The 15,571-nt window shown below is 36.7% G+C and overlaps 2 protein-coding genes across 3 annotated transcripts; both read right to left on the minus strand.

The window, feature by feature from the left end:
* Positions 1–1,202: 1,202 nt before the first annotated feature.
* Positions 1,203–6,747, minus strand: LOC107596436 (tumor susceptibility gene 101 protein-like). The gene is made up of 6 exons (XM_016287178.1): positions 6,525–6,747; positions 6,349–6,436; positions 2,578–2,643; positions 2,278–2,441; positions 2,066–2,192; positions 1,203–1,293 (listed from the first exon to the last, which is right to left on the minus strand). Exons 1-6 carry the CDS (start codon positions 6,567–6,569, stop codon positions 1,229–1,231), a joined length of 555 nt encoding a protein of 184 aa, XP_016142664.1. The 5' UTR covers positions 6,570–6,747; the 3' UTR covers positions 1,203–1,228.
* A 2,912-nt stretch (positions 6,748–9,659) lies between these two features.
* LOC107596435 (GTPase HRas) lies at positions 9,660–15,571 on the minus strand. Of its 2 annotated transcripts, XM_016287177.1 has the most exons (6): positions 15,331–15,571; positions 13,394–13,527; positions 12,922–13,100; positions 12,671–12,830; positions 10,523–10,647; positions 9,660–10,319 (listed from the first exon to the last, which is right to left on the minus strand). In XM_016287177.1, the coding sequence occupies exons 2-5, from the start codon at positions 13,502–13,504 to the stop codon at positions 10,528–10,530; spliced, it is 570 nt and encodes a 189-aa protein (XP_016142663.1). In that variant the 5' UTR covers positions 13,505–13,527; positions 15,331–15,571; the 3' UTR covers positions 9,660–10,319; positions 10,523–10,527. The 2 variants fall into 2 exon arrangements, with proteins under 2 accessions (XP_016142663.1, XP_016142662.1); XM_016287176.1 differs by lacking the exons at positions 12,671–12,830; positions 12,922–13,100; positions 13,394–13,527; positions 15,331–15,571 and adding exons at positions 11,070–11,229; positions 11,321–11,499; positions 11,793–11,920.

Below are 15,571 nucleotides of genomic sequence, written 5' to 3' on the forward strand. Positions count from 1 at the left end.
TGTAAAAAGCGGAGGGGGGGGGGGGTTAAAAGGTGCACAGGCTGGTATGAAGGTTAGTGATTGAGGTTAGCAACTATGACAGGCCTATTAGCTCTAACATCTCCACCTGCTGACACATCACTGCCTAGCAGCAATGAGCAAATTAGATTTAACATCACATCCAGCCGTCACACATCTCCTGTCCCCCTCAACCCAAACCAGAATCGCAAAAAGCACAGGGCGACGGGCTGTTTCTTTCTCTCGTGTGCAATAAAAGCTGATTAGAGTTGAAACAGTTGACCGGTCCTACCCTCCTTCACAGCTGCTGGATTAGAGGCTGAGCCCATCATCTGTGAAATGAAATTTCAGATGGTCCAACAGGGACAGTCTGGGGTGCAGACTGTATGCATGCAAGTGTTAGAGGGTAGAAAGGGGCACAAAACACAATATGCAAGGTCACACATCACAGCTAAAAGGTTAATGTGAAGAGGATGATAACATTTATCAGTCATGTGGTAACAGGACACACTCTTCATTGAAAGGTATGAAGCCCAGTCGTTAGTAGCTATAGACATGGGTTCGAATCAATCGTGTCTCACAAAATATCACACAAATATGAAGATTCATCAGTTTGCTGAGTTTAGAGCATCAGGCAATGGAGACAGAAGTATATTTACATTTAGAAAAAAAAATAATAAATCTGAAAAAGACAGAAAAATCACCGTCCCCCAAATAAAAATAGCTTGAAAATTGGTTTAGAAATGATTTGAACTTCTTCATTTTTTTATAAGGCTATGCTAAACTCCATAGCGGAGCAAAAATACCTCTTGCAAATGTTTTATTTCCTTCCATTGTTTTTCTCTCTGCGAAGGCAAGAACCTCAAAGGTCACTTCATTTTTTACATAATAAAGATATATTCAAAGCACTTGTTGTTTTTAATAATGACGATATGCTTAATATTATCCACGTTGAAAACAGCTATGCTGTTTAATATTTTTTTTTAGAAACTGTGATATATTTTTTCAGAATTCTTTGATGAATAGAAAGTCCAAAAACAGCATTTATTTTAACTAGAAATATCAAAAACACTATATATAAAACATTATAAATGTCTTTGCTGTCACTTTTGATAAATTTAATGTATCCTTGCTGAATAAAAGTATTAATTTCTTTTAGAGATAAAAACATACTTCTTTTGAATGGTAGTGTATATATGTAGGAATTGGTTGATTGGCACACTGAAAGCACTTACCCTGGATTGGCAGAGTGACCCTGACCATAAGGCAACCCTGGTGTGCTTGGCATGTAAGAAGCTGGAAAAACATTGAATTGTATGATTACTGCTAATGCCCAAATTCACAATGCTCTTACAAATGTTACATAAATCTTAAAGGGGTCATATGATGCTGCTAAAAAGAACATTATTTTCTGTATTTAGTGTAATGAAATGTGTTTATGAGGTTTAAAGTTAAAAAAACACATTATTTTCCACATACTGTACATTATTGTTTCTCCTCTATGCCCCGCCTTTCTGAAACGCGTCGATTTTTACAAAGCTCATTGGTCTGAAAAGCGAGGTGTGCTGTGATTGGCCAGCTATCCAGTGGTTACACTTTATTTCGATAGTCCACTGTAGACATTCTACTAACTATAAGTAACTTTGTAACTACATGTCAATCGTCCTCTTTTGGAAGACCAAACAAAGTAGTTTCGCTTTCACAACGAAGCACACAGCGTCTTCACGACATGGTGGCAACAATACTACAGCGAGAATAAAAGTTACGCCTTCTTTCTTTGCGTGAACATTTGGGCGGCGTTATGCAAATCTTCCCACATAGTGATGTAGACATGTGGGGGCGTGTTAGAACGAGCCGTTTTAGGTAGGCGTGGTTAACTCTTAACTTTTATAAAGAATATCTCTTTGGATTTGAGACTTTAGTTTTTGCAACTTTACAGATCTTCTTTATGCACCAAGAGCTTGTAACACTCCAAAGAGAAAGGAAAAATTGAAATCGCATCATATGACCCCTTTAAAATACGTTTTCTTTTAGATCAGACATAAGTCAAACATAAGTCTACACTCACTGTTAGGTGGGCCTGCTGTTGGGAATGCTGGGTAAGTTGCCTGAGTGGTGGGTCGTGAGAAAACAGGTGGTTCTTCTCTAAACACTACAATCATCACCTGGATCAGTCCTAACAATTCAGACTGGGGCTAAAATAGACAAAAACAAACAAAAAGTAGGTTTATGTCCTCCTAAATTAAACATACAAAGATAAAAAGGAAAAAAGACACTCACAGGTTTCCATTCATGCAGGTATGGGAGGTAAATCTTTCCATTGGCATCAACGTGTTTCCCTGTTTTTATCATCATGGCACTTGTGGGTTTGACAAAACAGATGGGAGGGTTGTAGGGATATGTGTCTAGAAGCCACAGGCAGATGGGAATGTTGTACAAATTTCCTATAGAAGAGGAATATATTAAATAGGGAAAAGGGTCCAACATAAAGAAATGACTCATCTGGATACAGCTGGATTGCTAAATAGGTCTGAGGAGTGGAGAATCTCAAACGCTTCTTGAAAGCAGTGCTCTCTGTACCTCGGTAGCTTACTGGCACCGTTCCTGCAAGACTCAACAGCTCTTTGGTGGAGCCATCATTGAACACTGAAATAAAGAAAACAAAATGAGTGCAGGGCAACACATAATGCATACCTGTATATTTACTATAGAAATGGAACTGGTGTCATTCAGAAAAATCAGAGGATTAGACAAAACATTTATACAGCTTGCAGAAGAATTTATTCATAACACAAAAAATACTTAAAGTATCATCAAAGTATAATCATGTGGATTATTGTGATGCTTTTATCAGCTGTTTGGACTAGTGGTCGACCGATATATCGGCCGATATTTGGCATTTTTCAAATATCGGCATCGGCCGATAAGTTTTTCTGTTTGGCCGATGCGTTCGAGGTTCGATGCGTACTTTTATTTTGACAGCGCTGAGATCACATTATCCTTCTTGTTCGCCGTCGTCATTAACAGTTCTGTAATACGGATAGAAGTCTGTCTAATATCCGATAGAACTGTTAAACAAAGTAATTAAAATGTATACAAAAAGTATTATAACGATTGCTTTTATATTATTAGTAATAGAAACATTATAATACTTTCTCGTTTGCCGTCAGCATTCAGCAAATAAGCATGTACATCATTTAAACAAATCTTTGAATGGCTAATGAAGATTTAATTTCACAAACCTTGCAAACTTAGTCGAATCCAGTTGTGAGATCTTGTGAAGTGTGCATGTGTTCTCTGCGTGACTTTCGGTTAGGGCTGCACGATAAATCGCATGCGATATTTAACGCGCATCTTATCAGTAAAGCCGGTTCTGTAATCAGCGGTAAATCTCCATGTGCGTGCTTTCACATTGAGCAGCATTAACTACACAGAGCCGTTGTTCACGGACGAGCTACGCAAAACCACGTTCATATTCGCACGATTTTTTGCGCAGCTCGTCAGCTCGAAATATCGCATGCGATTTATCGTGCAGCCCTACTTTCGGTCCATGCAAATTGAATGCTTTAAACATTAAACTCGTGATTTCAAATTATGCTGCGCTTTATGCATTTGCCCACTGTCATATTCATGTAATTTTCACTGTGTGCTGTATGTAAAATGAGTGTTACCTTGGCTTTATTTGATAAAATATGATTCCCAATGCACACAATCTTCCCAGAATACTGAGTGCTCTGTTGGTTACAGTTTACTTCCTTTTTAATTATATATTTATTAAATATTTATTTGTGGAAAATACTTTATCATCTAAAGTATGTTTATTTTACAAATTTAAAAAAATGTTTTATCCATTTTCAAATTATTTCAAATTTCTTAAATATTAATTAAAATACAATTATATCGTCTTTATATTGGCCACCCTGCTTTACAAGAGATCGGTATCGACTGTAAAAAAAAAAAAAAAACAATATCGGTTGACCACTAGTTTGGACTCTCATTCTGACAGCACCCATTCACTGCAGGGCATCCCCTGCTGAGCAAATGATGTAATGCAAACCTACTCATCTACATCTTGGATGGCCTGAGAGTGAATACATTTTAAGTCATTTTTTTATCTTTGGGTGAACTATGCCGTTAAGTGAAGCATGCATGTTTAAAATAAAATAAATAAATAAAATAAAATAGCATTTAGTCATTTAGCAGACACTTTTATCCAAAGCGACTCACAAATGAGGAAAATAGAAGCTATAAAAAGAGCAATAATATGTAAGTGCTAGTCTAATGCAGCACAGCCAGGTAGCAAGTTTTTGATATTCCAGGGTCTTTGCTTGGCTTCACAATTTTCTTTTTCTCCAGCATATCTATAAACCAGCCATAAGAAGGTGTAATATTCACAATACTTCAAAGCAATGCAATATAGACTGTGTTCCAAATTATTATGCAAGTGACATATCAATAGGATTCCGGTACAATAAAGAGTCAGATAAATAAATAACTGGTATCAATCTCAGACAGGTTTGTTCAATAGTTTGCCAGGTCTTCTTAGGTAAATGGAAACCCTACTTAAAGAGGTTGTTCCTCATTATTAAGCAAGTCACAGTTCTCATGCAATATGGTGAGGAAGAAAGATCTTTCTGAAGATGAAAAGTATGAAACAATGCAATGTCTTGCAAAAGGCATCAAAACAAATAATATTTTGCGAAAAGCAAATAGAGATTATTGAACTGTCAAAAGATTTGTGAGTGACTTAGAGCACATACGATCTTGGTCAGATAAAGATTTATTAAGGATAGTTTTTGTCAAACAAATTAACTGTATTGTAATGGCAGCTGTAAAAAAGCCACTGCTGAGCAGCAAACAGGTGTTTGAAGCTACCGGAGTCTCAAGATCCTCTCCATGCAGACTGGCAGTTGTGTGTAAAGCTGCATTTCAGTCACTGCTAACCAAACCTCACAAAGAGAAACCTGCACAGTGGCATTGTTTCATACTTTTCATCTTCAGAAAGATCTTTCTTCCTCACCATATTGCATGAGAACTGTGACTTGCTTAATAATACGGAACACACTCTTTAAGTAGGGTTTCCATTTACCTAAGAAGACCTGGCAAACTATTGAACAAACCTGTCTGAGCTTGATACCAGTTACCTGAAATGATGTGAAAATCAAAACAAACTAAAATCTGACTGTTTATTGTACCGAAATCCTATTGATATGTCCCTTGCATAATAATTTGGAACACAGTCTATATTTATATATATTTTTGTAAGGAAATATTAAATACTATTCCCTCTTTGAAGTTTTATAAATGTCTTTAATACATAATTGTATGGTAAAAATCATTGATCGTTTGCTTTGAAAGGTGGGGTTCTCTTTGACAGTACCCCTACAGATTCTTTAAACATATGTGACGAATATGTGAATATGAATATGTGACGTGACGTGACATGTGGCCAAGTATGGTGACCCATACTCGGAATTAGTGCTCTGCATTTACCCATCCAAAGTGCACACACACAGCAGTGAACACACACAAACCGTGAACACACACCTGGAGCAGTGGGCAGCCATTTATGCTGCGGCGCCCGGGGAGCAATTGGGGGTTCGGTGCCTTGCTCAAGGGCACCTCAGTCGTGGTATTGAAGGTGGGAGAGAGTGTTGTATATTCACTCCCCCACCTACAATCCCTGCCAGTACGCGACTACCTTTGGGTTATGAGTCCGACTCTCTAACCATTAGGCCACGACTTCCCCCAAACATCAAGGTTCAGTGAGACTTACAGTATTTCCTTTCTAAAGCATCTGACACATTACAGCCACAACTTTAGGAAATATGCTGTATTTAATAATTCATGACTAATAGCTCAAATAACTCATCGAATTTTGCACTGAAATAAAAATATTTTTAACGTGGCATGCAAAAAAATACACTGACTAAACGTGTGTCTTTTTTTTGTTTGTTTATTTGTCTGTTTTTGCATTTAAAACAAGCTCATCTTTTCTTATGTGCATCTCTAACACACGACATATATCTGATGGGCCCGGTCTAGATAAAGCTATATGAAAATATGCTAAATAAACACATTACATCTCTCTTCCCTACTGTACATTCAAACATCAGAATGGCTCAACAATGTAGTTACACTGTGGCACCAAATACTTTTGCTTTTATGTTTAGCAATATAGTTATATTTAAAAACGTAAACAAAAGTGTATATTCGTTTATATACAACAGAATAGATCTGTATTGGTTTGATCCTTATTGAAAATAAATGCCACTTTCTTTCAAATAAAACTAACGCAATGACAAACATTTGTAAGTGTGGTTGGTTGAAGTTTGTTTGTTGAAGTCTTACCGTAGCTGTCCATCACAGGTTTAAGATCTTTATAGAGAGACGCCACGCTTGTTATGTCGCGTGCTGTCAGATCCCTGTATTTATAAATCTGTGTACAAAGAAAAAACATTACCCATATTACGACAAATAACTTACACTTTGTAAACAACTTCTCTGGTATGCAAGTGTTTACATACCTTCGACAGCGTTTTCCGTAGGGAGCTTTCGTTAATTGCCGTCATGCTTAAAATGACTATGAACTAATGTACTACTTAAAACGACTGTACAGCGTTTATTATTTAAATCGTGTAGTTGTTGTTGTTATGGACATAAACTAAAGATCAAATCATCGCATCCATAACTAACAAGGAAATCACGACTGAAAGGCATTAAGTCACTTCCGGTCAGATGACTGATGACGCAGAACTGACGTGTACGTGCTTTACTACAGTACTGCTAAAATATTTTAAAAAACAACATACCAAATAAATACATTAGAAATGTAGTAAATTATGTTACATATCCTCCAGCTACATTTTTTTGGTCATCAATATTTGGAGACTTCAATTGGCGTCAGGCTTGGAGAATGGTTAATAACAAAGTAAAGGAAGTTTCGTATAAAATATTGCATTGAATGTATCCGGTGAAACATATTGGAACGTTTTCAATTGAATATCGTTACTCCTGTGAATTTTGTAGTAATGAAAAAGAAACAATTTTTCATTTAGTTTTTCATTGCAGCTATACAAAGATATTTAGGGTTGATGTTGAGAATTTCATTACTAGAAAACTTAATACAGCTGTTAAACTGGGTGGGTCTGATATAATGATATATGTTGATGATTATGGGATAGAAAAGGATAAAGCGTATATTATTCAATTACTGGTTGTAATGGGGAAGTTTCATACACACAAAATGAAGTGGACGGGTGGTAAACCAAATTATTTTAATTTTATCAACGAATTTAAACAATACTGTAATATGGTATATAAATGTAAAACAAAAAAAGCTCTCAGGACTTCTAACATTATCTGCACATTTTAAATAGACCAGTAAACTGTACCGTCTTCATTATTTTAGTTGTTTTATTTATTTAGTTAGTTTTCTTTCTTCCTCTGGCTAATTTTTTATTGTACTTGTAATCGTGTGTACTGATGGCATTTATATGCAAAGTTGTATTTCTCTTACTGTTATATATGTTCATATGCAATTAAAAAAAAATATATACAGTACTGCTAAAAATAATATTTGTAAACTTTATAAATTCACCTTTAGGATATAGTAACTAAGTAATATGTGACTTTTTAATATGCAAATGTAAAAAGGATGCTCAGGAAAGCCTCTTTATTTAATATTCTTTCTTAAAACAATAATAACGGTATAGGCACAAATCTTTAATAGCACATTGTTAAAAGGAAATTCATTCTTGTCTTCACACACAATAGACACAAAATAAAACTACTCATATTTTTAAGTAGCCTATTAATTGCTGCAAAAACCAATATATTTAATAGCAGAACCGACACAGCCTTTTGGAATTTTCTTTTATGGCGACGCTACCATAATGCTGTGTTCTACCTTTTTTTTCCATAAAAAAGAAAACATAAAAATGATTTAACGTTAGCAGCAGCAGTTGGCGTACGAGACGTTCAAAACAGAATACAGAGGATAGGTCACGTGTTTGTGGGTTATTTTACATGATGTTAATTCGAGCGTTACGGGAAATGGCCATTAACAACATTATTAAAGTAAAATAATATTCAGTAAGTGGCAGCAATCATCACGCCACCCGATAAACCCACATTATCCTGTGGCACCACAGACAGTAAATCCATCAAAAAGATCTGGATGCCCACAGCATTCTGACAGAAACCCTTGAAGGTCATATCCATAGCTACTGAGATGTGATTTAAAGGGAGAATCATATCCGCCCATCTATGTCCTTGAGAACAATCAATAGACGGTCAGGGAATAAAATACAGCGCAATCCTTTAGAGAAAAATCATCAGATTCAACCAGAAAGAGAAGACACTCACTGCTAGGAGTTCATCAGATTCACATAACGAACTATAAAGATCTTTGTTGAGATTTAAAATCTGTACTTTGCAAAGAGACATGAGCTACGTTTAAGCAATCAAGAAAGAGAAAGTCCAGACTGTTGCTCTTCCCGGCAATTACAAGGCCATATGTTGCCTATGAATAAATATAGTGCACATCAATTAAGGTTCCCTATGATAATTTACAGTAAGGGTATACAAACAATCTGGTTTGTTTTTTTTTCATTTAAATTTGTCACATTTAAACCTACATCAATCTTTACTCCCTAATGACACAATCATGGAAAATGTACTTCAGAATGGCATAAAGGGGAAATGCAGTTGACAATATGATATACATGTAAAGGTTTCAAGCTTATAACCTGAACATGGATGCAGCACAGTGCTTGGCAAGAATATCAACAAGGTTTTTCAGTCCAAGCTTTTAAGTTTATAGTAACTTTGCATTCATTTTCTAACAACTATGATTATTATTTGAAGAGATGTTCATTAATCTGTCGTCTTTAGCCAATGCAATTATCTGCGATGCATTTGTTTAATATTGTAAATAAAATGCATCACATCTGAATATCAAGCCACAATTCATAGACCCTGAGGGCCATTCAAAACCAGAAGCAAACAAAGAATAAAGTCCTCCACTTCTAAATTTTGTCCTAAACCTTGTGCAAATCAAAGACTTATCAGAGGTGTACCAAATAATCGCAATCTATTGCACCATAACCTGTGATAAACACACTGCATATGACTAAAAGTCCTCTTTGCAAGAGAACGCCATGAATTATGTACATTTTATTAGGTTAGACTTGCTCTAAGCAAATGACAATACAAATCTTTCTCACAACCAGACATATGCTAATATAACTGATGTAGTATTTCTCCTCTCCATCTCGTAAAGTGTTTTTCTAACATCCACATCTGACAAAGCAATATGAGAGGTTCTTTTCTGAGCTATTACTTCCAGTTAAGTGTAGATAGTTTGTTTAATGTAAATATATTTAAGTGTGACAGCGTCATCCAGTCATAGCAACTCCAGTGTTGAAATGAGGTACAACTTATTTCATCTCCAGTGAAGGAGCGAGACGGGAACATCCCTAAGAAGACTGCAGGGCTGCCAGATTAAAGATTTCCCTTTTACACAGTCTGCTCTAAACGTCCAGCATCTGTGTAGGTGTTGCAGTGTTTGTGGTCTGGAAGGCTGCACCGCTCTAAAAGCCACGTCATGCATATTCACTGCAAAGAGAAGGGGAGAACTGAGTACATGAATATCAAGCCACAATTCATAGACCCTGAGGGCCATTCAAAACCAGAAGCAAACAAAGAATAAAGTCCTCCACTTCTAAATTTTGTCCTAAACCTTGTGCAAATCAAAGACTTATCAGAGGTGTACCAAATAATCGCAATCTATTGCACCATAACCTGTGATAAACACACTGCATATGACTAAAAGTCCTCTTTGCAAGAGAACGCCATGAATTATGTACATTTTATTAGGTTAGACTTGCTCTAAGCAAATGACAATACAAATCTTTCTCACAACCAGACATATGCTAATATAACTGATGTAGTATTTCTCCTCTCCATCTCGTAAAGTGTTTTTCTAACATCCACATCTGACAAAGCAATATGAGAGGTTCTTTTCTGAGCTATTACTTCCAGTTAAGAGTAGATAGTTTGTTTAATGTAAATATATTTAAGTGTGACAGCGTCATCCAGTCATAGCAACTCCAGTGTTGAGACCGTTAAAATGAGGTACAACTTATTTCATCTCCAGTGAAGGAGCGAGACGGGAACATCCCTAAGAAGACTGCAGGGCTGCCAGATTAAAGATTTCCCTTTTACACAGTCTGCTCTAAACGTCCAGCATCTGTGTAGGTGTTGCAGTGTTTGTGGTCTGGAAGGCTGCACCGCTCTAAAAGCCACGTCATGCATATTCACTGCAAAGAGAAGGGGAGAACTGAGTACACGTGAGCAGCGGTAGCCTACACAATGGCTTAATTATCCAGGAGTACTTGTATGTTTAATTTATTGAGAATCATATGAATATATACTAGAATACTTGTATGTTTAATTTATTGAGAATCATATGAATATATACTAGGTTTCATGGTTTAGCAGCTTACAGAATAAAAATGTTTACCAGGATCATGACACCACACAGCGGCAGTTCATACAGCCTTGACCATTGTCATCTGGCGGGTTAAGTTTCCTCAGCTTATGCTGCCTGATTTCACGGACAAGAGTGTAAAAGGCATCTTCCACTCCCTAAAAAGAAACACACACACACACACACACACTAATTAGGGCTTTTCTTCTTACATGGTGATAGTTTATCCTGAGCTACACATGCAGCCACACTCTTATAAATAAAAGCCCCAAAATGTTTTTTTTTGTAGTGATGCAATACAAGAACCCTTTCTGGGTTTCCCAAAGAACCTTTCAGCAAACAGTTCTTAAAATAACCATTCTGTCTTAGCATGAAGCACATTTTAGTACTCTAAATAACCTTTTTCCACTATGAAGAACCTTTGTGCAATGGAAAGGTTTCATGGATGTTAAAAATGTTCTTCACGGAACCACAGATGCCAATAAAGAACCTTTATTTTTAAATTACGGCAGCTTGACACTTGACAGAATTTTATAATAAAATGTTATGTAACATTTTGTTTGGTCAAAATGTTTCTAACCTGTCTTGTCTTGGCTGAGGTTTCGATGTAGGGAATACCGTAGCTGCGGGCGAGTTCCTGGGCTTGTCTTGTGTCCACAGTGCGTGCTGGTAAGTCACATTTATTACCCACAAGCACCATGGGCACATCATCTGAGTCTTTAACCCTCTTAATCTGTTCCCTTTAAAAGAAGGAATGAAAACAAATAAACATTTAGAATAATATATATATATAAAAAAATTTAAACAAGCAATACATTTCTTTAATTTAACCTGTACTGATGAATGTCCTCAAAAGACTTGGTATTGTTGATGGCAAAGACACAGAGAAAACCCTCTCCAGTCCTCATGTATTGGTCTCTCATTGCACTGTACTCTTCCTGACCTGCAGTATCCAGGATATCCAACAGACACGTCTCTCCATCAATCACCACCTGTTTCCTATACGAGTCCTGTGAGAAAGAGCAATGCATCAATATCCAATGTAAGATGTTCAATGTTTCTAAATTCTCCTACTGCTCAATTGATATCGAAATATACAATGAAATATATTCTGTTACTGAAAAGAAAGTGAAAACTGTGGCCTGTTTGACCAAAGTGGCGAGAATGCTTTACCCTCAGATGACATTTTGATGTTTCATATATATATATTATATTTTAAATTAGGTAACACTATTCTGAACTGAGGATATATAAATAAATAAAAAACAAAGGCAAATGACTGAAAATACCAGCTTGACTTTACCTCAATGGTTGGGTCGTATTCATCAACGAAGTGGTTCTGAATGAGCTGGATGGTCAGAGCGCTCTTGCCCACGCCACCTGCACCAACCACCACTAACTTATATTCCGTCATTCTCACTGCTGCTGTGTCAGAAGCTGAGGGGAAACAAGGAACAAGGAAATTTGAGAAAACAAAGAATTTGGGAAATTCTGGATGAATCATTACTTGAAAGTCTTTTTATGAGCTGACGAGGAAATAAAACTCAAAGTGAAAACGGTAAAAAGGGGAAGCCAGTCAAAATCTATATAAAGTATACCAGTTTCCTGGAGTGAGGCGCTCATCCTGCCGACAGTATCTAATACAGATGATATTACGCTTGTGTCGTGTGACATAACACTAGACAAAAAGAAAAGCTATTTTAGGTTGCCAGGGGAAACTTTTACAGGACTTTTCCTGACAGTGATCTATTTGTTATTAGTTCAAATGCTTGGTGCAGTGCCAGAAGAATTTCACTCACAACCTGTGTGATTCCATTCCTTCCAAACTTATTCTGACAACCTACTTAAAATATGGATTCTATAACATATAACAGGTGACCATCTATGGTCTGCTTGAATTTATTTTCTTTTTTTTATATACATAGGCTATATATCTCCTTGCATATGGAGCAAATAACATACCTATATTATTTAATTAACAAAAATACAAAAAGGTTATTAAACAACTCTGTTTTTTGCTAAGAAGATCAAAAATAAATTATGGGTCATCCGAATCGTTGTGTGCTATTAAATATATATATATATATATATATATCAGCACTCTAATAAGGCACAAAGTTTTTCCACCTTCCCGATCCAAGCATGTTATGTAACATTTTGTTTGGTCAAAATGTTTCTAACCTGTCTTGTCTTGGCTGAGGTTTCGATGTAGGGAATACCGTAGCTGCGGGCGAGTTCCTGGGCTTGTCTTGTGTCCACAGTTCGTGCTGGTAAGTCACATTTATTACCCACAAGCACCATGGGCACATCATCTGAGTCTTTAACCCTCTTAATCTGTTCCCTTTAAAAAAAGGAATGAAAACAAATAAACATTTAGAATAATATATATATAAAAAAAAATTAAAACAAGCAATACATTTCTTTAATTTAACCTGTACTGATGAATGTCCTCAAAAGACTTGGTATTGTTGATGGCAAAGACACAGAGAAAACCCTCTCCAGTCCTCATGTATTGGTCTCTCATTGCACTGTACTCTTCCTGACCTGCAGTATCCAGGATATCCAACAGACACGTCTCTCCATCAATCACCACCTGTTTCCTATACGAGTCCTGTGAGAAAGAGCAATGCATCAATATCCAATGTAAGATGTTCAATGTTTCTAAATTCTCCTACTGCTCAATTGATATCGAAATATACAATGAAATATATTCTGTTACTGAAAAGAAAGTGAAAACTGTGGCCTGTTTGACCAAAGTGGCGAGAATGCTTTACCCTCAGATGACATTTTGATGTTTCATATATATATATTATATTTTACATTAGGTAACACTATTCTGAACTGAGGATATATAAATAAATAAAAAACAAAGGCAAATGACTGAAAATACCAGCTTGACTTTACCTCAATGGTTGGGTCGTATTCATCAACGAAGTGGTTCTGAATGAGCTGGATGGTCAGAGCGCTCTTGCCCACGCCACCTGCACCAACCACCACTAACTTATATTCCGTCATTCTCACTGCTGCTGTGTCAGAAGCTGAGGGGAAACAAGGAACAAGGAAATTTGAGAAAACAAAGAATTTGGGAAATTCTGGATGAATCATTACTTGAAAGTCTTTTTATGAGCTGACGAGGAAATAAAACTCAAAGTGAAAACGGTAAAAAGGGGAAGCCAGTCAAAATCTATATAAAGTATACCAGTTTCCTGGAGTGAGGCGCTCATCCTGCCGACAGTATCTAATACAGATGATATTACGCTTGTGTCGTGTGACATAACACTAGACAAAAAGAAAAGCTATTTTAGGTTGCCAGGGGAAACTTTTACAGGACTTTTCCTGACAGTGATCTATTTGTTATTAGTTCAAATGCTTGGTGCAGTGCCAGAAGAATTTCACTCACAACCTGTGTGATTTCATTCCTTCCAAACTTATTCTGACAACCTACTTAAAATATGGATTCTATAACATATAACAGGTGACCATCTATGGTCTGCTTGAATTTATTTTCTTTTTTTTATATACATAGGCTATATATCTCCTTGCATATGGAGCAAATAACATACCTATATTATTTAATTAACAAAAATACAAAAAGGTTATTAAACAACTCTGTTTTTTGCTAAGAAGATCAAAAATAAATTATGGGTCATCCGAATCGTTGTGTGCTATTAAATATATATATATATATATATATATCAGCACTCTAATAAGGCACAAAGTTTTTCCACCTTCCCGATCCAAGCGTTTGTGTTTGTGTCCAGAAACAGACTTGCAGTCTTGTCAGAAAGCACTTTCTAAGACTCCTACCTGCAGAAAAGCTGACACCCACTTCAGCCCTCCACACAAGCTTTTTATGACATCACCTGCCAGCATATATATATATATATCAGTCAAGCTGGTTCAGCTATGCTCAGTGGACACTCCATCAAGTATTCCATTTGAAAATCTATTTTTAGCTCTTCCACCTGCCATGTAGCCTTACCTGTGAAAATCATTTTCTTTTTTCTTGCTGGAAGTTTGTACAACTTTTATATTACTTTTAGGTTCTGGATCATGGTAAAGCATCTGGTCAGACTTTGAATTCCAATTTTTTTGCCCATGATATTAGTTATCATACTGTACCAGGGGTGTCACCCTTTAAAGACTTTCACAACACACACACCCATACTTATATATACATACATATACATACATACATACATACATTCACACACACACACACATACATACATACGGATATTTACATACGTATGGCTGTGTGTGTGTGTGCAATATACAGAAAAAATATATATTTATTTTTCCCATTATTGCTGGAATACAATGACATCCCCTTTATTGATTTCTCAGACGATGGGCAATGTAAACAACGTGGTCATTTGGGTGAGCTGATCTCTGCAAGCCTTACAATATATATAATGGCAACCAATCTATGTGATAATAAGTTTCAATAACGTCCCTAAATAAAACCCATCAGAGTACAAAAACTAGTCTTAGCCAAACGTCTCTGGCTCAGTTGGTTTAAATGAACTCGCTCCTCCTGCATCGACCATTATTTCCATGCAGAACAGCGCTGTGTGTATAGGAGTATTTGATAGTTGCACAGCTCGCTACAATGTAACAAACTAGAGATGAATGGAATTCAGGCGCGCTCACTGATTTGACGCATTTGTTTCGTTTTTCATGTTCACTAGGAGTAGTTCTCCAGTTTCGAGATGCTGATGAAATGATTTATGTCCTGACGCCAACCAAATGTTCCGTCCAGCGTCTGCAAGGAACATTTTGTGGCTGCTGTTATTCCTGCGCGACACACAGCATACAAAGACAGCGGCTGGACTACTTACAAAACACACGGCGCGGGTCGCTCGTCTCGACGACACTCAACACAAGTCAATAATATGTCGACATCCTTCCCGCTGCTCCCCTCAAAGCTCTGCTGCTCTCCACTGGTTTCGTCATTAGACAGCGCGTCTTCTTCTTCTCCCGAGGTACAGATTCACTGAAGCAGATGCGATCAACACAAACATTGAACAACGGGCTGCCGGTGTGCGTCGAAGAAGAAGAGTGCGCTTAGAGCCACAGCAC

The sequence above is a fragment of the Sinocyclocheilus grahami genome, unplaced genomic scaffold, assembly GCF_001515645.1.
Source record: "Sinocyclocheilus grahami isolate Dianchi unplaced genomic scaffold, SAMN03320097.WGS_v1.1 scaffold219.1, whole genome shotgun sequence".
Taxonomy (NCBI): Eukaryota; Metazoa; Chordata; class Actinopteri; order Cypriniformes; family Cyprinidae; genus Sinocyclocheilus; species Sinocyclocheilus grahami.

Excerpts from the sequence above, each read along its gene's own strand:
- LOC107596435 (XM_016287177.1), bottom strand. The coding sequence starts at position 13,504 with ATGACGGAATATAAGTTAGTGGTGGTTGGTGCAGGTGGCGTGGGCAAG. Across the intron at positions 13,101-13,393 it reads AATACGACCCAACCATTGAG|GACTCGTATAGGAAACAGGT; the intron begins GTAAAGTCAAGC and ends TCTTTCTCACAG. Across the intron at positions 12,831-12,921 it reads GAGGACATTCATCAGTACAG|GGAACAGATTAAGAGGGTTA; the intron begins GTTAAATTAAAG and ends CTTTTTTTAAAG.
- LOC107596436 (XM_016287178.1), bottom strand. The coding sequence starts at position 6,569 with ATGACGGCAATTAACGAAAGCTCCCTACGGAAAACGCTGTCGAAG. Across the intron at positions 2,644-6,348 it reads ACCTGTGATGGACAGCTACG|TGTTCAATGATGGCTCCACC; the intron begins GTAAGACTTCAA and ends TCTTTATTTCAG. Across the intron at positions 1,294-2,065 it reads AACAGCAGGCCCACCTAACA|CTTCTTACATGCCAAGCACA; the intron begins GTGAGTGTAGAC and ends ATGTTTTTCCAG.